The sequence below is a fragment of the Heteronotia binoei genome, chromosome 1, assembly GCF_032191835.1.
Source record: "Heteronotia binoei isolate CCM8104 ecotype False Entrance Well chromosome 1, APGP_CSIRO_Hbin_v1, whole genome shotgun sequence".
Classification (NCBI taxonomy): Eukaryota; Metazoa; Chordata; class Lepidosauria; order Squamata; family Gekkonidae; genus Heteronotia; species Heteronotia binoei.
Window position 1 is genome coordinate 205485090 of NC_083223.1, and position 27553 is coordinate 205512642.

A 27553-nucleotide genomic window follows, 5' to 3' on the forward strand; every position below is an offset into this window, starting at 1 on the left:
CCCTGCAATACATGACTGAAAACATCCAGGTAGATTCAGGCGGATAGCCATGTTGGTCTGAAGCAACAGAATACAGTTTGAGTCCAGTGGCACTTTTAAGACCAACAAAGTTCTATTTAAGACAGGGACTGGCTGACTGGCCAGGATTGCTGTGGGGCCTGGAAAAGTCACTGTCACAATTCAGGTAAGTTTCCCCCCTCGTTTCTTTATTTCCTTTTCTTTCCATTTCCTTCCCCATTTCTTTATTTCCCTTTCTTCTCCCATTTCTTTATATCCCTTTATTCCCCTTTTCTTTCCCTTGTTTCTTTCTTTCCCTTTCTCCCCCCTCCCTCCCTCTCTCTCTTTGGAGCCTGAGTGGTGGGCATTGTGAAGGGCTGCTGCTGGGGTTTGTGGGTGCCTTTAAAGGTCTGCTGGGATCAGCTGCAGTTTCCGCAGGGAGGGAGGGGTGGGGGTGGGAGCCAACTACCAAGAGTTCAACTTGCACTTGATTATCCAAGATGGTGTGGCCTAATATGTTAATGAATGTGTGACATAATATGCTAATATTAGGGGATGTGGTCTGATATGCTAACGAGTTTCTGCTGGGCTTTTACTACAAAAAAAGCCCTGGACCTAGGCATTTGCCTAGGGTGGTGGGTCGTGTGTGTGTGCCAAATTAGGCTCTCCTCACATAACTTCAAATACAAAAACAATTATTTGCATTAATTTTGCTGACCTGAATCGGTGGAGCACTGTTTTTTAAGTTGATAATTTTGTATGGCCTGTGAATGATGTTATAAATATCCAAATGGCCCTTGGCAGAAAAAAGGTTCCCCACCCATGATTTAAGGTATAAGCTTGAATAAGCTATAAGCTTGCCCCCTAGTACTTTTGAGGCTTTCCTGGAAGAAGCATCTGTCTTGGACCCATTCCAGTCTGGTTTACACCCTGGCCATGGGATGACGATGGTGCTGGTTGCCCTCAGGTGACCTCTGAAGACTGCTAGATAGGGGTGGGGCAGCGCTGCTGTTATTCTTAGATTCAATGGCAGCATTCAAACAGTTGACTACGATCTGTTGACCCACTGCCTCACTGACATAGGGGTTAAGGAGACTGCCCTGCAACGGCTTTCCTCCTTTCTTATTTTAAACAATTTTATTGATAACATATGGTAACAATTTCCATTAATAACTTCTTTTCATCTATCGCATATGCTTCTTTCTAATCACCCCTCCCCCCGTTACTTGACCTCCGCCAGTGTTATTTACTCAAAATACTAACATTAAAAGGTATCTTTAATTCCTAAGAACGAAAATTAATATTCTTCTTTCTTTTAAAGTTTAATCATTATCAGAAATTGTCCAATGTCCTTTTACTTTCCACTCATCTTCTACATAACTTCTAAATTTTTTCCACTTCCTTTTAACATCTTCTAAATCATAATCTCTTAAAGTTCTTTTTAATTTGTCCATTTCACTACATGTCATAACTTTTACAATCCAATCCCATTTTTCTGGTATTGTTTCTTGCTTCCATAACTGCGCATATAGTGTCCTAGCAGCTGAAAGCAAGTACCAAATTATAGTTCTATCTTCTTTTGGAAATTTTTCCATTTGTAATCCCAACAGAAAAGTCTCTGCAGCTTTCTTGAATTCATATCCCAAGATCCTAGAAATTTCTTGTTGGATCATCTGCCAGTACTTTTTCGCTCTTTCACAAGTCCACCACATATGGTAGAAAGAACCTTCATGTTTTTTACATTTCCAACATCTGTCTGGCATCTTGTTATTCATCTTTGCCAATTTTTTAGGAGTCATATACCATCTATACATCATTTTAAAACAGTTCTCTTTAATATTCTGACATGTTGAAAGTTTCATAGCGTTCTTCCATAAATATTCCCATGTATCCATCTGTATTTCTTTATTTACATTTATTGCCCATTTAATCATTTGAGATTTCACTTCTTCATCTTCTGTAGACCATTTTAAAAGTAACATAAATTTTTGAAATTAATTTTTCATTATCTCCAAGCAGAACTTTTTCCATTTCTGTTTGCTCTCGTCTTATTCCTTCAGTTTTAATATCGTTTTCCACCAAACTCTTTATTTGTTGCATTTGAAACCAATCGTATTTGTTATTCAACTCCACAGCAGTTTTCAATTCTATTTTGCCACTTTGTATTTTTAATAGTTGATTGTATGACAACCATTTTTCCTCACCTGTCTCAGCTGTTATTTTTATCACTTCTGCTGGCACTATCCATAATGGTTTTCTTTCATCACCATATTTCTTATACTTCATCCAGGTATTCAACAAATTATTTCTTATATAATAGTGAGAGAAAAAACTATCCATCTTTTTCTTCCCATAATACATATAAGCATGCCAGCCGAATTTATTTCCATGACCTCCCAACGCTAAAAGTTTTTTATTCAACAGCGTCACCCAATCTTTTATCCACACTAAACAAACTGCTTCATGATATAATCTTAAATCTGGTAATTGGAATTCTCCTCTTTCTTTAGCATCTATTAAAACTTTCATTTTAATCCTTGGTTTCTTCCCAGCGTATACAAATTCCAAAATCTTTCTTTGCCATTTGTTAAATAGTTTACTGTCTTTCACGATCGAAATAGTTTGAAACAAATACATTATCCTGAGCCTGCTTCGGCGGGGAGGGTGGGGTATAAATAAAATATTATTATTATTATTATTATTATTATTATTATTATTATTATTATTATTATTATTATTATTATTCTCGGCAAAATATTCATCTTAATTGCAGCTATTCTTCCAAGCAATGACAAGTTAAGCTTATTCCATTTTATCATATCTTCATCCATTTTACACCATAGTTTTCATAGTTATTTTTGAACAGGTCAATATTCTTCATTGTTATTTCCACACCCAAATATTTTACTTTAGAGGTAACTTCACATCCTGTTAGTCTCTGCAACTCCTTTTTTTATCTACTTGCATATTTTTACATAGAAATTTGATTTTTCTTTATTAATATAAAATCCCGCCAGTTCTCCATATTCTTGTATTTTAGCTAACAACAAAGGTGTTACTTGTGTAGGATTTTTATTTATAAACATTATATCATCAGCAAATGCTCTATATTTGTAAATAAATCCTTTAACTCTCAACCCTTCTATTTCTTTATCATCTTGTATTTGCATCAATAAAATTTCAAGAGTCATTATAAACAACAAAGGTGAAAGCAGACAACCTTGTCTTGTACCTTTGCTGATTATCATTTCATCTGTAAGATCTGCATTTGTACATAAGAACATAAGAGAAGCCATGTTAGATCAGGCCAATGGCCCATCCAGTCCAACATTCTGTGTCACACAGCGGCCAAATATATATATATGCGCCCCCTCGCCCAGATTGCCCGGCGGTTTGGGCTGGGTTGCCATCAATATGCGGATGACACCCAGCTCTATCTACTAATGGACGGCTGGCCCGACCCCGCACCAGGGAATCTCGACCGGGCCTTACAGGCTGTTGCGACATGGCTCAGGCTGAGTGGGCTGAAGCTGAACCCAGCGAAGACAGAGGTCCTTTGCGTGGGTCGCGGCGCTCTGGGAAGGGAAATAGCTCTCCCGGTCTTCGATGGCGCGCCATTGAAAGCAGCGCGCCAGGTAAAGAGCCTGGGTGTTTTACTGGAGCCTTCACTATCGATGGAGGCCCAGATAGCAGCCACTGCCAAGTCAGCATTCTTCCATCTGAAGCGGGCAAGGCAGTTGGCCCCTTTCCTTGAGCGCCGGGACCTCGCAACAGTGATCCATGCAACGGTCACCTCAAGATTGGACTACTGTAATGCCCTCTACTTGGGGCTACCTTTGTGCCGGACTCGGAGACTGCAGTTAGTGCAGAACGCGGCGGCCAGGCTGTTGTTGGGACTCCCAAAACGGGAACATATACAGCCGAGGCTACGTGAACTGCACTGGCTGCCGATCATATACCGGGTCCAGTACAAAGTGTTGGTCATTACCTTTAAAGCCTTATATGGCCGAGGACCTACCTACCTGAGGGACCGTCTCTCCCCGTATGAACCCCAGAGGGCACTGAGATCAGTTGGGAAAAATCTAATGACCATCCCCGGGCCGAGGGAGACTAAATATCAGAATACTAGGGTACGGGCATTTTCAGTCGCGGCCCCTACCCTATGGAACCGACTCCCCGAGGAGGTGCGGGCCCTGCGGAACCTTGACCAGTTCCGCAGGGCCTGCAAGACCGCCCTTTTTAAACTCGCATACCTGGACTGTTAAGAAGATCGGCAATTAAGCACCCGCCAATGCGGTTAAGACCACACCGCTGAATAACTGCACTTACTGGATTGTTTTAATGTTATTAAGTTAATATTTACTGTTTTATATTGTTAAATGTAAAAGTTTTAACCATTGTATGTTTTTATGAAATGTTGTTAACCGCCCTGAGCCTGCCGAGGTGGGGAGGGCGGGATAGAAATAAAATTTATTATTATTATTATTATTATTATATATATACACACACTCACACATACACACTGTGGCTAATAGCCACTGATGGACCTCTGCTTGCACGTTGTTCAGTATATATTGCCTTTATCATTCTTATAAAGTTTTCCCCCAACTCTATTTTCTCCATTACTGCAAACATAAAGTCCCAGTTCAAATTATCAAAAGCTTTCTCTGCATCCGCAAAGAATAATGCAACTTCCTTCTCTGGATGTCTTTCATAATATTCTACAATATTTACAACAGTTCTAATATTGTCTCTTATTTGTCTTTTAGGGAGAAATCCCGCTTGGTCTTCCTTTATGAAATTTATCAAATATTGTTTAAGTCGTTCTGCCAAAATTCTTGTATATATCTTATCATCATTATTTAGTAATGAAATTTTTCTATAGTTCTTTACATTCATGACTTCTGTTAATTTCTTATATGTTCTCCTTTCATTTATCACTTGTTTTGGCAATTCTTTCATTATTCTTACTCTGCTTCCTCCCACTATCCATGTCTTTTCAAAATTTTTATTCAAGATTTTCCCCACCATTTCTTTTGTCATATATCTTATAACCACATCTCTTGGTAAGTTATTTTTCTTGGCATATGATGAATTCACTCTATACATATAATCATACATATTTCTCGTCCCTTCAGGATCTTCCTCCAAGAAATCAGCAATTATTTTTATTACATGTTCTTTTAAGTCTGTCCCTTCTTTTTCAGGTACTCCTCTCAGACATATTTGTGTCTCCATCAATTTACAGTCATGGATTGTTATTTTGTCTTGCATTTTTAATAAGGTGGAATCCTGGAGTTTAGCTTTCCCTTCTACCTCCTGCACTTTTTTTGACACCACCACTGTTTCATTTCTAAGCTCTTCCATTTCTTTTTAAACGTCCTCAATATCTTTTTAGTTCTTTTTTGCAAGCATTTATCATCTTTTCCACCCTTTTCATCATCCTAGCTTCCATTGCTTCCAACTGATCTTGCATCTTCTCCAATGAGGCAGCCCTTGCACGGGTTACCTTTGACTCTGACATTAAAAAAACAGTGAAAAATTTGATATCACCAAATTAAATTTCAACTATCAAGTTTGATAGATTAGAACTTGCCCTTTCAAATGAGCCTAATTTCGCCGTCCTCCAACCTTCCCAGGCTCAGATATTAATTTTTTAAAAATTTAGCCTCCCCGTAATGGCTGCCGATGTTTTTCTATGGTAATACAATACTAGAGTAGGTCTACTTCTTCAATAGTTACTTCCTGCTTTGCTTGCCCCAAGTCACATTCTCACAGGTAACAAAGTCTCACGATACTTGACGTATTTCCTGTGTTGACTGTAGAAACTGCAGATCTCTGACGATGGTGCTTTCACTCCATGACCCCAGGTAGACAAAACAATAAATTCTTTTCCAATTTTTAACACTGTCCTTAATTTAACAAAGTCCAAAATTCACCCCTTCTCTTCTTCTTCCAAGTTTTCAAACTTTCTCTTTCCCACCTTCTAATATTATTTTATTTGCTTTAAAATAGTCCCAGAATGGTAGATAGCAATCAGTACCTTTTTCTAAGGTTAACCAGATCAACACTGGTCTCGTACAGCATCAGATGTTTAGCAGTCTCAAAGAAGATTAGGATCTTGTCAAGCTTATGTCAAATAAATGACTCCGTAAGCTTCTGCAGATGATGAATATGCAACTCTTCTCCAGGGATCCCTCAAAGCCTCAAAGGAGCTGCCCCTGGGACTCCCTTTTAGCCAAGGTAAATCACCTCAAGTTTCCTGTGCATATCTTGGACTAATCTCTCACTGAGAAAAGTAGGCAGAAGGCAAAAATTTGCCCTTTACTACCCCGAACAGGAGCTCCAGTCTGCCCCCCTTAGAGAGACAGGTCAGCTCAGCATTCTCCAAATCCCGGAAGTCTCTTGGCTTTCCTCCTTTCTTCATGGTCAGAGACAGAGAATGACACTCAGTGAGAACATCTCCCGGCAGTACCCACTTGAATGTGGAGTGCCTTGGGGCGATGTTCTCACCAATGTTGTTTAAAATCTATATGCCCCCCCCCCTCACCCAGTTGGCATGGAGGTATGAGCTGGCTGGTCATTGACTTGCTGATGATACCCAGCTCTATCTGTTGATGGACACCTGCCTGGATTCTTCCCCTGAAAATCTGGGCAAGGCACTGGAAATCATGGCTGGATGGTTGCAACTGAGTCGGTTTGAAATTGAATCCATTGAAGTTGGCAGTCCTGGCCTGAGCTGGGGTGGGATAGGTTCCAGAATCAGTCTCCCAGCCTTTTATGGGCTGAGGGTTAAGAGTTTAGGAGTGATTCTGCATACCTCACTTTCCGTGGGGGCCTAGGTCTCCTCTATTGCCAGATTTGCCTTTTAACATTTTTACCAGGTCAGACAATTCGTTCTTTAACTTTCTGCTCAGGATCTGGCAACAGTGACCCATGGAACAGTCACTTCCAGGTTAGATTACTGTAACTTGCTCTATGCGGGCTTACCTTTGAACCTTATCCAGAAACTCCAATTGGTGCAAAACCTGCCAGCTCTCCTGCTGACTATACAGGCACCTATTCAGGTGGTGCTCTGCCACTTGCACTGGTTCCCAGTTGAGTACTGCATCTACTTCAAGGTATTGGTGTTAACCTTTAAAGGTCTGAGTAGCCTGGAATCATCATATCTTAGGTACTGTCTCTCCCCATATACCTCCCAGAGAGCCTTACTAATCAACACCTACTGGTTATCCCTGGCCCAGAGAAAGCCCTCAACTAGGGCCAGGGCTTCCTCTGTCCTAGCCCCTACATGGTGGAACATGCTCCCACCTGGGATCAGGGCCTTTTTGAACTTATTGATGGCCTATAAAACAGCTGTGTCACCAGAATTTGGGCTGAGGTGGTGAACATCCAATCATTTGGCCTCCCTGCATGGAAATTGCCTGGACCATCTACCCATATGGAGTCTGATGAGCTGGAGTGACTCCTACTATTATTTGTCCAGTTTCTGGGGGAATTCTGAACCCAGTATTATGATATCTATTTTGCCTTCTTTTGATGGTTAATTGTTTTGTTTTAACAATTATATATTGACTGGATTTTAATTATTATATAATCTGGTGTTACCTGTCCTGAGCTTGTTTGGGAAGGGTGTGATATAAATATAATAAATAAATAAACATTAAGTTAAACTTTGTGATACTGGTGACACCTAAATCTTTAATCATGTAGCATTAAATCGGGTGTCAAACTCATTTGTTATGAGGGCAAAATCTGACATAAATGAGACCTTGTTGGGCCAGGCCATGTCGGGTTGGGCCGGGTCATGTCAGGCTGGGGCCATGTGTGTATCTATATAAGATTAGGTAGCAGAGCTGTAAATTTTATAAAGAACACAGGCAAACACAAATATAATTTTTAAAAAACTTAAATGCTTAAAAAGTTTGCACATATTGGTCTTAAAGATGTTTTCTTTGTATTTCTCCCATGGAATCCAGGGAACTGGGCAAAGGAAGCTCTGGCTCTTTCTTTCCTTCCCCAGGGGACTGGGGGAAGGAGCCTCAGCCTATAGAAGGAAGAGAGGCTTGGCTCAGTAGCTCTGCTCTGCAATTGAGAGAGCCTGGTGAAGCAAGGTATTCCTCCCTCCTTCCTTCCCAAGGATGGCGCCAATGGAGCAAATAGAGGTTTTGCTCTGCAGCTCCTGTACAATCGAGCAAGCCTTGCAAAGCAAGCTGTTATGCAGAAGGAAGCAAGAGAGAGGGAGAAAGAAGTAGATGACAGCCAGTTGCTTGGGGGCCTGATAGGAAGAAGATATTGGATGAAGATATTGGATTTATATCCCGCCCTTCACTCCAAATTTCAGAGTCTCAGAGCGGCTCACAATCTCCTATATCTTCCTTCCCCACAACAGACACCCTGTGAGGTATGTGGGGTTGAGAGGGCTCTCACAGCAGCTGCCCTTTCAAGGACAACCTCTCAAGGACAACGTCTGCCAGAGCTATGGCTGACCCAAGGCCATTCCAGCAGGTGTAAGTGGAGGAGTGGGGAATCAAACCCGGTTCTTCCAGATAAGAGTCCACAGACTTAACCACTACACTACAGATAAGAGTCCACAGACTTAACCACTACACTACAGATAAGAGTCCACAGACTTAACCACTATACTAAACTGGCTCTCAGGAGCTCTCCGGGGGCCTGATTTGGCCCCTGAACTGCATGTTTGGCACCCCTGCATTAAACAGTATATTAACTGTTCCAATATTATTTAAATTTAAACAAAAAAACCTTTGAAAGTATCTACTGTATACATAGGAATTATCTAATGTTGTGGACAGTCTTTCATTAAAATTTTCATGTTATATGTTTGGAGTAAAACCTTTTCATTTTCCACTTGAAAAGTTGAGAAAGTCCATAGACTTTTTCATGCTATATATTTGGAATGATTGAAATGCTCTTCCTCACTCAAAAAGAAAATGCTTCATGGGAGGGTTTTTTTTTTTAATTACTCCCTCACATCCCTCGATTTTTCCATCAATAAAATTGAAAGAAGTCCGGGGAGGGACAAACTTGGCAGGGAGGGTTCACATCTCTATTTCTTCCTACAGTGTGTGGTTTTTTTGTGTTTTTTTTGCAGGGGGTTCATTTATACTTTTGGGGGGGGGAAATGTATAGAGTGTTTTTTTAGAATGCACATTTTAAAACTTGTTTGGCTTCCTTCACGTTTGTGATAAATAAAATGGCATTTTTGGCATCTCCTAATAATGTAAAACTGGCTTGAAGGGTTTGCAGCAATATTTGAATAGTGTAATTTATGATGGGAATTTCCAGCATCTTGCATGTGAGAATCTTTTAGACAGTGTTTGATCTGAATCAATTAAAATAAAATAAAAGCCCTTCGGCAGTTCTGTTCCCTTTAAAATTTAGCTGCTTAACAGATAAATAGGAGTTTCTTTTAAATACAGTGTTATAGCCCTTAGGAAATACTTCCAACTTAATTCCCCACACTGTTTTGTAATGAAAATACAAAATAGATGGGCTATGTGTATTGAATGCCTACTATCGTCCCCAGAGCTTGACCACAGTCTTTACTGCTCAAAGCATTTCTACTTGAGGGTTGCCAGTTTAGGGTTGGGAAGATCTTGAAGTCCTGAGCACAAAATCTGGGGAGGAGAGTTCAAGGGGGATGTGATGCCATTGAGTCCACCCTCCAAAGCAATTGTTTCTTCCAGGGGAACTGATGTATGTATTCTGGACTTCAGTTGTAATTCTGAGAGATCAACAGACCCCACCTGGAAGTTGGCAACCCTCTCTACTGGAAAGTTTCTTTAGTGCCAGAACTCAGCAAAAATGGAAAGTTCTTTTGATTTCAACTGTATAGAGTTAAAAACATGCACCTAATTCTTCCTTTAAATCAGCAGTAATTTTATTTGGACTTTGAATGGTATCTTTTTTAGTTTTTATGTTGATCACATCTGCATAGACTGTGGTCCAAAAAGTAGTTTGATTGTGGAATCCCCCATGTCTAATCAAAATAGCATCTTCTTCCAAGTATTATCAGGGAAGGAAATGATACAGGCATGGTATACACTGGCTGTTTTTCTCCCTCATAGAACAAATAGTGGATTGAAGGGCTCATGTGAAAGCAGGGCAATGGCTTGCAGAGAAGCATTAAACACCACACAGTCCTTGCCCAGTTTTCCTGATCAAGTTTAGCCCCCTTCATTATTGCAGTTTTTTAAAAGTTTGCTGTATTAATTGTTTTGTTTTTCATTTTATTCAGGTTTAAAAGCCTATAGGCCATGCACCATAATTTAAGAATGAAGACTAACAGCAAAGCATTTGCTTTGTAGAGGCATCTGCCTTATATATGTGAACTGTCAACTTCCATTTCTATGTATCTGAGGAAGTGTGCCTACACATGAAAGCTCTTACCTTGAATAAACTTTTGTTGATCTTAAAGGTACCATTGGACTCAAAATTTGTTCTACTGCTTCAGACCAGCATGGGTACCCATCTGCATCAAACAAAACAAAAATTAGCCACATCAACAGTACAAGATTTTTTGTGGCCACTCAGAAGTAATCTTATGGGTGTCCATAGAAATTTTTCCCTGACCTCAGCGTGTTTTGGCAATGAAGAAAAACATGCATTAATGAGTCAACCACTGATAAAGAGCAGTCACAAAAGCACTTTTCTGGAGATTTCCTGAGAAAATGAGCCTTCATCTTAGTTGTGGTAAATGCATTACAACATGCAATCATATATGACCATCTCATCAACACATGAAGATAGTGCAGTTCAAATTCAGCTGGATATTTAATTCCTGTGTAAAGTGGAGAAACTTTCCTTCTAGCATCTTTAAGCAAGTGTGCCTAGTCCTTGTTAAGTAATCTCTTGATGAGTAGTTCTCTTTTTTTTCTTTGTTAAGAATCTCCCAGTATAGTTTTGGCCAAAGTCAAAGATTGTGGACCTTACTTTCAAATATAGATTGCATGTTCCAGGAGCTACATATTAAGCTTTCATGTATCTAGGGTTGCCAGCCTCCAGGTGGGGCCTGAAGATCTCCTGCTTTTACAACAGATCTCCGGCTGGCAGAGATCAGCTCCCTGGAGAAAATGGCTGCTTTGATGCCCCTCCTCTCCCCAAGCCTTTCTCTCTCTCAGATCCACCCCCAAAGTCTCCAGGTACTTCCAACCCAGACCTGGCAACCCTACATGTATCTTTTCAGGATGAAAGTTTTCATGTCCGGGTATAGCAGAGTAATTGTGGGTTTTTTTTCCTGTCCTCTCATACAGCTGATTTTGGAGACTACAATCACTTTGAATCTCACGATTTTCTCCGGGAATATGTTTTGTTTCCTATGGTGAGTTAGTACCCCTTGACTTTTCTTTCAAAATGTTAATGCAATTCCTTCTTGCCCAGGTATTGTTTTAGGGAATGTGGAAGAACAAGTCTGCAAAATATTTGTGCTGCATTTGGAAAAAAAATATTAAATTCCTGCAGTTTTGTTCTCATCAGTTAAATTACCATTTTATTCATATAACCAAACACCACATCTTTTATATAATTTTTTTTTAGTTGCACAATCTTTCTGTGTGTATGTACAAATCAACTTTCAAGTTCCCTCATATCCTAGTAGTGGAACCACAGCTCAGTGGTAGAGCACACAGTTTGTAAATAGAAGATCCAAGGATCATATTCCCCAATCATCAATTGAAAAGATATTTCAAAGCTACTAAGAGGGTTACAAAAAGAGCCCTGTGGCACAGAGGGGTAAACTGCGGTACTGCAGTCCCAGCTCTGCTCAGGACCTGAGTTAGATCCCGGCAGAAGCTGGGTTCAGGTAGCCAGCTCATGGTTAACTCAACCTCCCATCCTTCTGAGGTCGGTAAAATGAGTACCCAGCTTGCTGGGGATAAAGCGTAAATAAATGATTGGGAAGGCAATTGCAAACCACCCTGTAAAAAGTCTGCTGTGGAAACACTGTGAAAGCAACGTCATTCCAGAGTCGGAAACGACTGCTGCTTGTACCTTTACCTTTTTAAAAAGGGTTACACTGAGGGTAGATGGATCAAATAGTGTGCCTCAGTGTGAAGTGATCCTGTGTGTTCATAACTACGGGGATGCTGAGTAATTGAACCCAGAGCTAGATAAATGCAGATGTGAGTTAGCTCTGGTCTTCTGGGTTCCATTTTACATTTTCTGTACTATGAGGAAACAAGGTACATTCATGGCTATAGTTTTTTGGGAGGGAAAACCATATCTTCCACCCACCGTGCTGTGTAGCTCAACTTTTGCTAGAATAATCTGAATGGAGTGTTTGTGAGTATATCATATGTCTGAGCATTATATAATATATTATATAATGAGCATTTATAAAAGGTTAGATACCAGTTTTCTAAATAAATAGTATGGATTGAGGGATCCTGTAAATATGAAAAAAATTGTCCATTCTATTTTTCCTTATGCTTCTTATGAGTCTTTAATCATAATTTGACACCTACTGCTCTCAGAATTATCAGTAGAAGATATAAAATATTTCTCAGGATGTTTCAGAAGTGGAGATGCCATTTTTCTTCTGCCTTTTCTGATTTGTTTACATTTGTGTTGTAGCCTTCTTCCAGAGTAGCCTTGAATTTACCTCACAGAGTTACTGTGAAGGTAAGGTCACAGAGACCTGCCCAAGCCCATCCAATGAACTCTGTGACCAGAATGCTGGACTTGAGTGTAGGGGAGGACCCAGGTTCAGATCCTTGGATATCATTGGATATCTCCATCTAACTTTTGTAGGGATGTTGTGAAGCTAAAATTTAATGGCCAAGTGTGTACTTGAGGTTCCCAGTCAGTAACTTTTAATGTGGCTTAACATCCAGTACTTTCCATTCAGTTGATTGTCCAAATGGGATAGTTCTAGTTTACAGTTAATAAGTTGATTGTCCAAGTTAATAGTAAGCCTTATTAACTGAATCTTGAATCGATCAAAGGCTTTGTAGGGCAGGCAAGAATACTGTCCCGGGGAGCTTCTGAACTGTTGAGAGGAGTGCTGTGCATGGACTTTGTTTGATCTTGTGCAGCTACAATATGTGTCAAACGGCATTTCTTCAGCAGTGAAAAGAACAAAGTTGTATATACAGAAGAATGCTTCACAGGTGTGTAGCTGTGTACAGGCACGTACCATGCCATTTTTCATTAGCACGTTATAGCATTCACATTTTTCAGTGTCAGGAACAAATATTACAGGGAGGCCCCAGATGAGTAAGAAACAGACAGTTTAGTCAAGTACAAATGCACGCAGTCTTTAGGCATTCTGAAGTAATCACTTGAGGGAGTATTCTAGATTCTCCTTTGTTCATTTTTGTAATTAAGCAGAGATGCCATTTTGTATTATTGTACCAAATTATTTAAAAGAGTAAACTCAAAACCACCATATACAAGCTACCTTTACATAATATACATATTTGTCCTAGTTGCTGAAAATATGAGTGCATTACATTACATATTTTAATAACATGGATGACAAAACTTTTTGTCCCATCATTCTTTGATAGTACTAATAGGCATGCATGTAGTTGAGAAGAATTCAGCTCCTCCCCCTTTGCATTCTTCTGACATTTCTGGACCATTCTCTTGGATCCTTATGAACTCTAAATTGCTGCCATGGTAGTATGATATTGCTAGAGTGCCTTTCATTTCAGTAATAATGATCATTATATTTTGAGCTGAAGAAGAATTTCCTTTTCCCTCGGGGGCACTGGTTTAGTATTTTGTAGCAAAGGAGCTAGTACCTGTCCTTGCAATATGCTCCTAGGTTCCTTTGCATAACTTGTGGAGCTGTTTGCTTGGTAACCTTTTTTCCACTCATGTATCTGCATTTGGTTGAGTGTGACCTGGTTAATACAAGTTTGTGAAAGAGAGTCAGTAACCCCTTACAAACTGACTGTACAATACAATCAAATCATGTTACTGTCCATGATAAACTTTGTTATTTGAGTGCAAGTGGCATTTGGGAAACTTTAAAACCACCATAGATGTGGTAAGCTGCCGTACCTGTTGGAAAGTTTGACAATATCATTTAGAGATTTTTCAATATGAAGGACGCTCTCCCTTCCTTCCTGAATGTTATTCAGTACCCATATGAACATGCAAATCAGCCCTAAGGTCCTAATTGAATTTTTTCCCTTATGCTATGACTAGGTCTACACCAGCAGCAGAATGAGGTGATAGAATGGACTATACCACTTCAGAATTACATATGGAGGACTGCATGATTTATTTACTTCTTAGGAAAAATAAAACTGTTAAATAGGAAACTAGCATGAGAGCTAGGCTATAACTTTGATTTTCATGTGCTAATTTTCTATGTACAAAAGTATAAATCGGTGCAGTGCACTGTACCAATTCTCACCTCAGTCTTCTGGACATATAGACTAGGCTACAGTTTGATTACACTTGTATCTCCTCTGTCAACCTTCCAGTTTTTCCTTGACCTTCATATTACTATTGCTATTCTGATTCTGATCCATAAGAGTGGCATGATTATATTTCTGAGATCACATCCAGCCAACTTTAGCTCTTCCTGTCCAATAGAGCTGATCCACATTTATAGCTAGGAGAATAAAAAGCACCAACCACCATTATGAGACATGGTCATGAAACCTGATGGAATGCTGTTGAGTTTCTGAACCACTTGGCTTGCCAGTCTCATTTTTGCGCCCAAACATCAAGCTACATTAGCTATAAAATGCATTTCAGTGTAAAGTTTTCATTCTGTATTTTGCCTCCCCCTGTTCTTTGTCTCACTTAGAACAGTACTATTGTTTGTATGTCTATAGGATTGGACTCAAGATGAAGCAGTACTAGAGGAACTCACTCAAAAAGTAGCTCAAGAACACAAAAATCACAGGTGAGTCCTCAAATGTCATGTGTTGACTGCTGCCAAGCTACAGGGCCTAAATGTCATTTTATATATGGGCTGTCATGTAGTCCAAGGACATTTTCCTGCAGTCAACTATATTGATTTATCCAGTAGCCTTGTTATAGAAGACTGCGGATTTATACCCCACCATTCTCTCTGAATCAGAGACTCAGAGCAGCTTACAATCTCCTATATCTTCTCCGCCCACAACAGACACCCTGTGAAGTGGGTGGGGCTGAGAGGGCTCTCACAGCAGCTGCCCTTTTGAGGACAACCTCTGCCAGAGCTATGGCTGACCCAAGGCCATTCCAGCAGCTGCATGTGGAGGAGTGAGGAATCAAACTCGGTTCTCCCAGATAAGAGTCTGCACACTTAACCACTGTACCAAACTGGCGCTCTGTGTTCTGAAACTACATTTTGCAGGTATTTGGCAAGAGATGCTAGCTAAAGTTGTAATCTTTTCAGTAGGCCTATAGACAATGAAGACTGTTTGCCCCATAAAGTATAGGATGTTAGAAGTTCTACGTAGCCTGCTAATTCACTCCTGCCACACATTCCTCAACATCTTTTAGCAGAAGTTCCAGTCTCTTGTTAAGTTACCTCCAGTGCTCTGACTAGAAGCTTTGATTCTCCATGCAATCCTGTGTGTTATTTTATTTGCAGTGGCACACCTGCAGCAGAAGCAGAATTCCTTTACATCAGTGAAGTTGAACATCTGGATGGGTTTGGTCAGGAAAGCTTCCCTGTGAAGGTAAAGTGCTATGGTTTCATTTGGTTTTTGGGAAAGGAGTTTATCATCATCATCAGGAAAATATGAGACCTCCAGACCGGCATGCAGAGGTATTTTACTGGTTCTTTTGAGACCTGTGTGTCTAACAGAACACATGATCAGATGCTGGAGTCATTATAAAAGGAAAAGAGAGTGTGAGGTGGAAGAGAAGATGCATTTGGCCTCGTTACAACATTAACTATAACATGTAAATGTTAATTATAAAAACATTCCTGTCAACACCTTTTGGAGTGGAAAAGGCAAACCCAAACAAAATAAATGGTTTTCCTTTTTTTAGGCCCAGTTAAAATGTCACCAATCAGCCAGCAAAGTTTTGAGATCCAGCTTATGGTCAGTTTTAATAGTTTCAGTCAGTCTTAAGGGAAATCAACCCAGACTGTTCCCTGGAAGGCCAAATGCTGAAGCTCAAATACTTTGGCCACCAAATGAGAAGGGAGCACTCATTGGAGAAGATCCTGATGCTGGGAAAGACAAGGCAAAAGAAGAAGGGGATGGCAAAAGATGAGATGGCTGGACAGCGTTACTGATGTAAAAAACACAAATTTGAGCAGACTTCGGAGGATGGTGGAAGAGAGGAGGGCCTGGTGTGACTTTGTCCATGGGATTGCAAAGGGTTGGACTTGACTGTGCGACTGAACAACAGCAAATAGTTTCAAAGGGAGGGTGGCCATTGCCATCTGTGAAACCTGAAAAATTTATTTGCGTCTATGCAAGCATGTATCTCATCAGTACCTAGGTGGAAGAACTTCTGAGAGTTTCATGTAAACTGTCTTGAGTTCTATAGCAGAAGAAAAGTGAGATAAAACATCATATTCATATCTGAAAGAGATGCAGTCCACAATTTAGTGTAGTAAATGGTCTTGCCGATCATCTTTTTACTCCAGTAAGGCTGTGTGCTTTTGAGTCATCAAAGACAGCTGAACCAATTTTCAGTATTGTGATGTGTATAAAGCAGAGGTGGCCAACGATAGCTCTCCAGATGTTTTTTTTTGCCTACAACTCCCATCAGCCCCAGCCAGCATGGCCAATGGCTGGGGCTGATGGGAGTTGTAGGCAAAAAAACATCGGGAGAGCTACCATTGGCCACCCCTGGTATAAAGGAAAGAGATGCTGAAGTAGCACAGGCTAAACTATATGCGACAGAAGCTTTTTAACTGAAGTCAAAGAAGCTTGAAATCATTTCTGGATTTTCCACAAATATGCAGTCACTTAAGGAAAAATATGTGTAAATGCTACCAAAACAGCATACTGAAAATTAGCTGCTTTTTTTGGGAGTGTAAGTTATGTCTCAGTTTTACGTTCAGTGTTCCTCTCCTTTCAATTCCTGGTTCAATGCAATTTGTAACATGTGAGAATGCCTTATCTCCGTTCAGATCACTGGTCCACCAACTCCTTTTTGCATCCTTTGTCTTAAGGCGCAGCCCTCCAAGGTCATTCCTGGTTCTGCTTCTTGTGGTCCCTTTGGCTGGCAATGGCAAGACTTGAACCTGGGACCTTTTGTATGCATAGCATGTGATCTGCCATTGAGCCACAGTCCCACATTTCTAGTAGCATATGTGAGCTTGATACCCTTTTGCAACTTTACAAGGGAAATTTCACAAGGGATCGATTTCACTGAACTGCAAAGTCCTCTGGTTTGCATCCTTTCGAAAGTATCCATTAGAAAATTTTAATGTGTTTAAAATCTATGACTTTTGACCAAAAATTGTAAAACACTATGAACACCTTGAGAAAAATAATTATATCATTAATTCATTTACCTTTTTTGTTCTTTTGTCTCTTCAGTTTTAATTATTGGTAGCATTTGATTGTTGTAATGTTTCATACACTTTTTATGTAGGGAGGCCCGAACAGTGTGTATTGACTTGACTAGCTGGTTTGCAGAAAAATGTAGGACTTCCATTTAAAAAAAAAATTAAACATTGATTCCCTTTAGCCATCTTCGCTCTCTGGAACTTGTGACAGCCTACATCAAAGTTAATGACTTATGCACTGGAAGGCAGAAATGTTGTGGTCTTCTGTATCCAGCCTATAACACAACTGACAAATCAAAGGCTCACAGCACATTTAAAATTCTGTGCTGCAGTCAATCAGTTTGATAAACAATCTTCTCGTCTTGCTTTACTGTGAATAATGTTTGGTATGCACCAACATGAATTCAGCGCTATGCAAGAAAAACTGGAGGGAGTCTGTTAAGTGTAGGAGTGAGAACGTAACTGAATGTATTAGAATAGGCCAAGATTATTTAAGATCTGTTTTCTTTCTAAGCAATAGTGATATCCAGTGCTCTCATATCATATATGTGATACATTACATCTCTAGTTACTTTTATTTGAACTAATGTCTCATGAACACACAGTATATGGCCAATGGTCTGGTTTATATTGTTGGTGTTGTAGAGCTTCTTATGGAATAATGGCTCAAGTTGGCCTGATATGTTAACGTAACGTATTGGCCTGATATGTTAATGTAACATCATCTATGTTTCTATCTCACCCTCCTCCAGGAATCTCAAGGCAGTATTCTCCCTTGCAGTTTAACCCCTGGGCAGAACCGCTCTATGAAGTAGTTCAGGCAGAGAGAGAAGTAACTTTCCCAAGGTCACCCAAGTGAGCGTCACAGCAGAATGGGGTTTGAATTTAGGTCTCTCAGGTCCAGCATATTAGCAACTACACCACATTAGAATCTAAAGAAGTGATAAGTTATTGTTGATTAGCCATACATTGCAGTCTTTTATTCTTCACCTACCAGAATTTTTTGTTGGAAGATTACATTTTGGGTTTTCAATTTTTTCTCTCCAACTTTATATAGGACAATCATGGAAATGACGTGCATCTTGGAATTTTCTGTATGGGAATTTTTGTAAAGAACAGAATTGGAAGGCTCACGGTGATCTACAGGTAAAATGGGGGGTGGGGGTGGGGGAGAGAGAATTTATGCTAGATCCAGAACATTTTTTATTTCTGTGGTAGAACTGAGGATGTGGACAGGATCCTTGGATGTTTGAGGCCTACCACCTGCTTGTCAGCCTGACCTGGATGGCCCAGGCTAGCCCAATCTTGTCAGATCTTGGAAGCTAAGAAGGGTTAGCCCTGGTTAGTATTTGGATGGAAGACCACCAGGGAGTACCAAGGAGAGGAAGGCAATAGAAACCACCCCTGAATGTCTCTTGCCTTGAAAATCCCACAGAGTTACTATGTCAGCTGTGCCTTAACATTCCACCACCATCTGCTTGTTTGACCCTTTCCCTTCCTTGCTATTTAAATCTGCTGCAGTGAGGGGGGGAGCTGGCTGACTGGGTCTGAGAAAGAGTCATTGTTTTTGGGAGAAGAAGTGGTCTCCACAGCCATGAAATAGGCTGTGATGCATCCACTATACATCTGCCCCAGACCCAGCCAGTCACCAATGTACCATTCTTGAGCAAAGTGAGTGAACTTCATGGTTACCTGGAAGAAGTGAACTATTTGGCTACTTTGTGCTCTAGCTTTGGACCTGGTTATGGGACTGGTACATGAGGAGAGGGATGGCGAAGTTCCACTCTGTTGATCCTGCTGGAACTCTCAGTGACTTTTGATACCATTGACCAGGATATCCTTCTGGATTGCCTTTTGAAGTTAGAACTAGGGACACCCTTTTGGGGTGATTTCAATTCTACCCAGAGGATAGGTCTCAGAAGATCATGCTGGATGGATGCTGCTTGGCTCCTTGGCATGTGGCATATGGAATTTTATCCATTTAAACATCTATGAGAATGCTTGGTGAGCTCATCCAGAGATTTCAGCTGGGTGGTCACCAGTATCCAGGTAACATTTCATTCTATTCTTTGCTTCTAGTTGATTCCAGGGACACTGTAGGAACTCTGTGCCTGGAGGCAGTTTTGGAATAGATGAGAGCTAATAAACTGATGCTGAATTCCAACAAGATGGAATTGCCACTGGTGGATGGAAGGACTGACCAGGGATTTAAGGTGTCTCCAGTTGTGGATGGGGCTGCCTATTGAAAGGGCACATATGATAGGCTGTTCAATTACTCTGTATATGAAATACTATCAACCAAATTTATGTACCCAAGCTAAGTGAATGGAAACTTGGCTGTTAATCAACATTTTTCTTTGCAATAGAATAAGCCTTTATGACAGCTCTGGGTGTTTTGTAATAATATGTTGGTAATATTGCTTCTCACAGGTGGAATGATATTGGAAATATAACACACAACAGGTCCTCGATAGCTGTGGAACTCGTCAACAAGGAAGAAACTGTGCTCTTCCACACTGTAAGCAACTGTTTAAAGATCAGTATTGGGGAGGCGGGGGAGGTTAAGCCACGCGGTCAGTATCCTTTTTTTGTATGAATAGGGCAAACTTTAATTTGAAGAGAGTTTTAGGTGTGTAGCTTTGTTACTCTTTAGCAGGAGGCCTGGCATCTCTACCCAAACTCGCCATCAGATCAGATTACCACTTCCTTTACAAGATAGCACAGTTGCTCTACTCTCTGAGAGGCCAGCTGGGTTGAGGTCCACTCTCTTTATGACTCTAAAGTGCTTATAGACAGATGCTCCACTGCACATTGCATTGGGAAAAGTGGCTCAGATAACCTTAAGAAAAAGGCATTGTATAAACTATCCAGCCTGGATAATTAATATAAGTGTTTTTACAGTTGTAGCCTTTTCTCCTTTGCAAGCTCATAGCTCTCAGGCATTTTTACAATGCATCATGTATTTGTTGGGGTGCTCTTTGGGCCCAAACAGTGTAGCAAGGTTCTGTTAACATCTCTGTCACTTGGGCGCTGATTACTGATTGGTTTTTTAGCATCTTTTCTGAACACAGTGTTATTTCTACTAAATATTTTAGAATAACATGGCCTCTTTTGGATGACTCATTGCTGTACTAGTTGCACTGTGATTAAATTGTTTTTTAATGTTTTCTCTCTCCTCCCCTCCTTTCAAGGATGACCTTGAAAATGCCAAGTATATGTCACGCTTGTTTGCTGTGAAGCACAAGTTTTACAAACAGAATAAAATCTGCACAGAGTGAGTATATACCCTTCGCAAATTCTGACTCGCTGTTATGAATGTGGAATCTTATTTTTGTACAGACACCGGCTTTTTGAGGGCATTTTGTAGTTTCTTCCCATCTGCTCTTTGCAAGTACAGCAAAATTAAAAGAAGGTAGTCCTTGTCTGTGTTCCCTCTAAGCTGTACGTGTGATTGACTGTTCATTAACATAGAAGCCTCGCTTAGCAGCAATCTGGAACCATACAGGGTCTTGCACTGCCCATTGCCCTGGTGGAGCGCTCTGTTTCACAAGGCCTGCAAGGCAAAGATGTTCCACCAGGCTTTTGTTTGAGGACAGCAAAGGTTGCCGGACTGGTATCCCTCTCCCTCCCCCCCTGGGGGCTCCCTGCCCCAATGCAGCATCTAGAAAACAGGAATTGACAGCACTTCATAACAGACGTCATCGGGTTTGCAACCTGTTTTTAGTAATTGGTTTTAAAGATTATTGTATGTTTTCATTGTTGTACATTGCCTAGAGCCCGGCTTCGGGATGGGGCGAGTCATCAAATTGAATGAATGAATGAATAAATGAATAATTTAAGATTACAACAGTTATATTCTACTCTGGATGTGAACTGCTTCACTTTGGCGGTGGGGGGAATTAGAGGGAACTATATAACTAATGTTTGATTTCTTGAATTAAACTCAAGAGGTACACAGAAAAGAAGAGAGGGGTTCCCTAATTTTTTTTAGGCATGTGATTACAATCTGACACATAATCTGAGGCACAATCTATGACTATTGTCATGGTATCTAGTAGCTAAATAGAAGACTAACAACATCAGCTTTCTTTTTTCCCTTTTTTATCCCTTTCAAAAATGAAATCTGAGATGTCATGGTTGTGGTCGGGGGAACTGACATAATTTTTTCCAGTATTGCAGCATGTGGCCTAGATGGGATCTTTTCTATAGAATCCAACAGTCAGAAAGGGTTCATTCAAAAGTACGTATTCGCCACATTTCCATGTACCCCCCCCCCCAAAAAGCCTTTTTTCTTTCTCACACACAAAAAGATCCAGATCTTCTTCGTGGTCTCTGTGCATTACACTGATGGGATTAGGCGCCAGTGCCAATCTCGATCGGTAAACTTAAAAGCTGCGGATTTCCGCGCTGACATCCCAGTGCGCATACCCAGAAGCCCCACTGCGCATGCCCACTGAGACGGGAGCAGACATCCCGCCAGTTCTCTTCTGACCGCCATGCTGATCAGTCGATCTTTTCGTTGCTTCGGTCAGTGAACTTCTTTACTTAAAAATATATAGATATATAGATCTTCTTCGTGGTCTCTGTGCATCACACTGATGGGAGTAAGGCGCCTGCGCCGATCTCGATCGGTAAACTTAAAAGCTGCGGATTTCCGTGCCGACGTCCCAGTGCGCATGCCCAGGAGCCCCCACCACGCATGCTCACTGAGACAGGCACGGACATCCCGCCAGTTCTCTTCTGACCGCCGCGCTGATCAGTCGATCTACTTGCTTCGGTCAGTGAACTTTTCCCTTTCTTTGAAATTAGTATAGTTAGCTGTAGTTTAGTTTTTATAGTTGTTAGTTTAGTTTTTAGTTAGTGTTAGTTGCTGATATTTTGGGGGGCGTTCGGGCGGAGCGCTTTAATTTTGCTTCCTCCCCCCCCCCTTCCCCCGTCTTCCCGCCTTCTGGCGCATGGAAAGGCGGTGGGGATTTTTTCGGCGGTGCTCCAAGTGCGGGAGCAAGATAGCCCCACCTGACGGGCACTCACTCTGCCTCCTGTGCTTGGGAGAACGGCATCGCCCCGACTCTTGCACACACTGTGCAAAATTCTCGAGACAAACCCGGAAGAACCGAGCAGCAAGACTTGCGGCGGCCCTCATGGAACAAACTCTGTCTCCGGTTTGTTCATCGGCGGAGAAGGCAGACCAGCCTGTCGTTACCGACCCGCCATCGACATCGCCATCGTCGGTGGTCGATGCCGAGCGCCCGCCTTCCGACGCCGAACGGCATGTGAAACGCACTGCCTCGGCCCCCCTGTCGGACTCCTCTATGCCAGCTAAGCGGCCTAAAGAGGATAAGGGCGTAGTGAGCGAGAAGAAGAAAAAGGCAAAAAGGCTGGATAAGCCAAAGCCTAAATCTTCGTCCTTCATCGCTCCCACCTCTCCGCAGGACCCGACGGCTCCGATTATACCGCCGCTGAAGCTGCTTGCCTCAACGATTCGACCAATCACCTCGATGTCGACGGAGCTCGTCATTTCCTCCGACTCCGACCAGGAGATCGAGCCCGGCCAGCGTCCCGACATCGAACCGCCGTTTTGGCCTCGCCCTCGAGCTCCCCGCAGTCCACCCCCTCGGGACCGAGAGGAAGACCTTAAGGACCGTTCGCCTAGGAGCCGATCTCCTCGACGCCGAGACCCTGCCCAGGTCCCATGGGACCAGAGACAGTGGCAATATTTATATGGGGCCTACCCCATGCAACCTTCTTTCCCGTGGCTCCCTTCTCGTCAACCTGATTGGGACCAATCTTCCGATGCTTCCTACCGGTCTCGGACATCGTACCGTCCCCCACGTCGCCCAGCCTCCGCGTCGGTGTCGAAGGCTCCCGACGTCGAGGACACCACACCACCAGTTCGGCATCGAGCCCCAGCAGAAAAGCCGAAACCAAAGACCCCGGTGTCGCCGCCCGACCCGCATCTCTCGGATCGTTCGGAGTCACCTGCGCGATCATCTAGGTCGCATGATTCATCGGCTGATGAACAAGATACCTCCTCGCCGAGACAACCCTCCCCTTCACCGAAGACCTTCGAGGAGCAGCCAATCTCCCCCTCGGAGGACTTAAAATCATATGGGGACTTGGTAAAGCGCATGGCTCAGTCACTGTCACTCACCACTGTGCAACCCGAACCGATCATTACCGACACGGTCTTCGATATCGTCCAGAGGGACACTTCCAATGTCATGATGCATACTGCCAAGACCTCATGGGACAAACCCATTTCGACGCCTGTGTCGTCTAGACGCCTAGACCATATGTACCGAATCCAGGAAGCTGGTGCGGAGTTCTTGCACAACCACCCTCGTCCTAACTCCATTGTTGTTTCTTCGTCTTCACGCGCCAAGAAGACGCATTCCACTCCTCCCGATAAAGAGGGGAAGAAATTGGACTCCATAGGCAGGAGGCTGTATTCTACAGGATCGCTGGGCTTCAAAATCGCCAACTACGCGGCCTGTATGAGCCGTTACCAATATGGTCTCTGGGACCAGGTGTCTACACTTCTTCCCAGCCTTCCGGAACAGACCAAGACTGCCCTCCGTAGATTGCAGAAAGAGGGTATGTTGCTAGCAAAGCAACAACTGAACTCCTCTAAACACTCGGGCGACACTTGCGCGAAAACACTTACAACTGCTATTGCCCTACGTCGCCACTCCTGGCTTAGGTCCACGGCCCTCCAACATGATACCCAGGCCTATATAGAGGACTTACCGTTCGATGGCTCTGGTTTGTTTAGTGCAACCACCGACTCGGTGTTGCAGGAAATAGATAAAAGCATCAAAACATCGAGGAACCTGGGAGTCTCCGCGGCACGACCTCAGTCCAAACGACAGGCACCAAAGCCTTGGAACCGAAAACCGTTTCCCAAGTCGCCTGACCAACCATGGCGCCCCAAGTCTGCCTCCCCATACTCTAAACAGCAATACCCGCCCAAGCCAAAGTACTCTCCTCCGGCTGGACAGTCTTCTAGGCAGAAGGGTTCCAAGCAACCCAAGCAGGGCCTCTGACTGCCTCCTGGCCCTCCTCCCTTCCCCCTCCTTGTACCGTACCCGCCTCTTCCCATATTTGGAGGCTTGGGAGACCATTATGACAGACAAATGGGTCCTCGGCATCGTTCGAAGAGGCTACATCATCGAGTTTTGTCAACGCCCTACCACACCGACGTTCGTCTCCACCACCCCTACGGACACGTTGAGAGAGGAGGTCGCATCCCTCCTTCAGAAGGATGCGATAGAGCGCGTACCTTCAGACCAGAACCGCCTAGGCTTCTATTCCCGATACTTTATAGTGCCCAAACGGGATGGTGGCCTGCGGCCCATCATGGACCTCCGGGCCCTAAATTTGTTCATAAGGTACCTCAAGTTTCGGATGACATCTTTGCCGAACATCCTCCCCCTCCTGAACCAAGGGGATTGGATGGCCACACTGGATCTGAAGGATGCCTACTTTCATGTGTCTATTCATCCCTTCCACCGAAAATTCCTTCGTTTTTCTATCGGCTCGGACCACTTCCAGTATTGGGCCCTCCCGTTTGGCCTCTCTACGGCCCCCAGGGTCTTTACAAAGACTATGGTCGTGATTGCAGCGTTTCTACGGCTTCAGGGCATCACCCTGTTTCCGTATATCGACGACTGGCTGCTAGTCGCTCCGTCTCGAGAGACTCTGCTGTGTCACATCACCACTCCCCTCACGTTGCTGCAGAACCTGGGCCTGCAGGTGAACCACAAGAAATCCCGTCTCCAACCCTCACAGAGGGTCCAGTTTATCGGTGCCGTTCTGGACTCCAGGGTCTGCAGGGCATTTCTCCCACCGGACCGGGCGGAGGACATCATTCGGGCGGTGAGGGCTCTCCAGGAGTGCCCTGTCGCCACCGCTCGCCAGTTTCAGCGGCTACTAGGCCTTATGGCCGCCACCACAGCGGTGTTGGTCTTCGCGAGGCTTCGCATGAGGCCTCTTCAACTGTGGTTTCTGGCTCATTTCAAAACCGGGAGGGACTCGCCAGAACACCGCCTGACGCTTCCCCCAGAGATCTTGCATTCCCTCGACTGGTGGACGCGGAAGGCCCATCTATTAGAAGGGGCTCCTTTCCACAAGGAACCTCCGACCCTCACCATTACCACGGACGCCTCCCTGTGGGGCTGGGGGGCGAATATGAAAGGACTCTGTGTGGGGGACCGATGGGCTTTATCCCAGGCAGGCAACCACATCAACTTCCTGGAGCTTTTGGCGATCTTTCATGCGGTGAGATCCTTTCACAAGTTCCTGCGGAACAGAACGGTGGCAGTTCTTACGGACAATACGACGGCTATGGCGTACGTCAACCGACAGGGCGGCACGGTTTCCCGCCGACTCTGTGGCTTAGCCGTAGCTCTGTGGGACATGTGCATCGCCCTAGGGGCTTCACTGGTTGCCACCCACCTTTCTGGGAACCTGAACACCCACGCGGACTTCCTCAGTCGGGGGGGCGCCGCCGGGCACGAGTGGGAGCTCAATTGGACCTTTCTGCGCCCTGTCTTCCTGGCGTGGGGGTCCCCGGAGCTCGACGTGTTTGCCACGAGGGCGAACAGGAGGTGCCCTCTCTTCTGTTGCAGGGGCGGGGTGGACCCGCTGTCCCTTGGGGACGGCCTCCTTGTGCCCTGGACGAGGCACAAGGTTTATCTCTTTCCCCCGCTGCCCCTGATCACCAGGGTGATCCAGAAAGTCATCCGGGAGCGGCCGAAGGGCATTCTTGTAACTCCCTGGTGGCCCAGACAGCACTGGTTCCCCCTGCTCCTTCGCCTGACCGGCGGGATGTATCACCACTTCTCGCAGGCCCCGGACTTGCTGCTGCTGCACGGAGGGCAGGTGGTACACCACGACATACCGAGCGATGGTGACTTCAGCGGCCTTCATGCGAGGCGTCCCACTACAGGACATTTGCAGGGCTGCAACCTGGTCCTCTGGACATACCTTCGTACGCCACTACGCGTTGGACCTACGAAGCCGTCGCGAAGCGGCGCTGGGCCGAGCGGTGTTAGAGTCTGCTTCCTGCTGATGGACCGTGGCACCCGCCTCCAGGTATGGTCTTGGCTTGCTAGTCTCCCATCAGTGTGATGCACAGAGACCACGAAGAAGATAAACAGGTTTCCTACCTGTAACTGATGATCTTCGAGTGGTCATCTGTGCAGTCACACTCCCCGCCCTCCTTCCCCGCTGCGACCGGTCCATGACTGGGCTGACGTGGCGGTCAGAAGGAACTGGCAGGATGTCCGTGCCCGTCTCAGTGAGCATGCGTGGTGGGGGCTCCTGGGCATGCGCACTGGGACGTCGGCGCGGAAATCCGCAGCTTTTAAGTTTACCGATCGAGATCGGCGCAGGCGCCTTACTCCCATCAGTGTGACTGCACAGATGACCACTCGAAGATCATCAGTTACAGGTAGGAAACCTGTTTTTATAGTTATAGCTGTAGTTAGTTTTAGTATTAAGTACTTGGTAGAGCGCAGGTGTGAAGACCTTTTTCTTTTCCCACTCTTTCCACCCCCTCTCCCCCCCACCTCGTCCTTCCTTCTATTTTTCGTATGGAAAGACGTTGGGGATTTTTCAGGAGGTGCTCCAAGTGTGGGAGTAAAATCGCCCCACCGGACGGACATTCATTGTGCCTATTGTGCCTGGGGGAGCTCCATAGAACGAACTCTTTTGCGCACTGCGCAAAATTGTCTAAACAGACCAAGAAGAACAGAGCTGCCCGCATTGCAGCAGCCCTTATGGAGCAGGCGCTATCCCCTCGGAAAATGTCTTCATCAGAACAGGTCAAACAACCGACTGCACCTGCCGAACCATCGACCTTAACATCGCTCGAGACCGATCGTCCCCTTTCCAAAGCCGATCGCCCTCACAAACGCTCGGGCTCAGTTGCTCTGTCGGATTCCTCTACGCCTGCTAAGAGGCATAAGGGCGCTCATGCGGAGAAGAAGAAGAAGGCTAAGAGATCGGATAAGCCAAAGCTTACCAAATCCGTCTCGCCAGCTTCTCTGATCTCACCATCGGACCCGACGGCACCGCTTGTTCCACCACTGAAGCTCTACACTTCACCGGGTCGTT

General features: G+C 43.8%; 1 protein-coding gene across 1 annotated transcript in view; it reads left to right on the forward strand.

Moving 5' to 3' along the window:
* The window catches only part of PTPN14 (protein tyrosine phosphatase non-receptor type 14), a 219902-nt gene that overhangs the window by 157367 nt on the left and 34982 nt on the right, over positions 1-27553 (forward strand). The window contains exons 5-10 of the mRNA XM_060246847.1: positions 11274-11341; positions 14811-14881; positions 15557-15644; positions 18495-18583; positions 19868-19955; positions 20629-20711. Coding sequence (XP_060102830.1) covers positions 11274-11341; positions 14811-14881; positions 15557-15644; positions 18495-18583; positions 19868-19955; positions 20629-20711 — 487 coding nt within the window. The remainder of the gene's footprint in view (positions 1-11273; positions 11342-14810; positions 14882-15556; positions 15645-18494; positions 18584-19867; positions 19956-20628; positions 20712-27553) is intronic.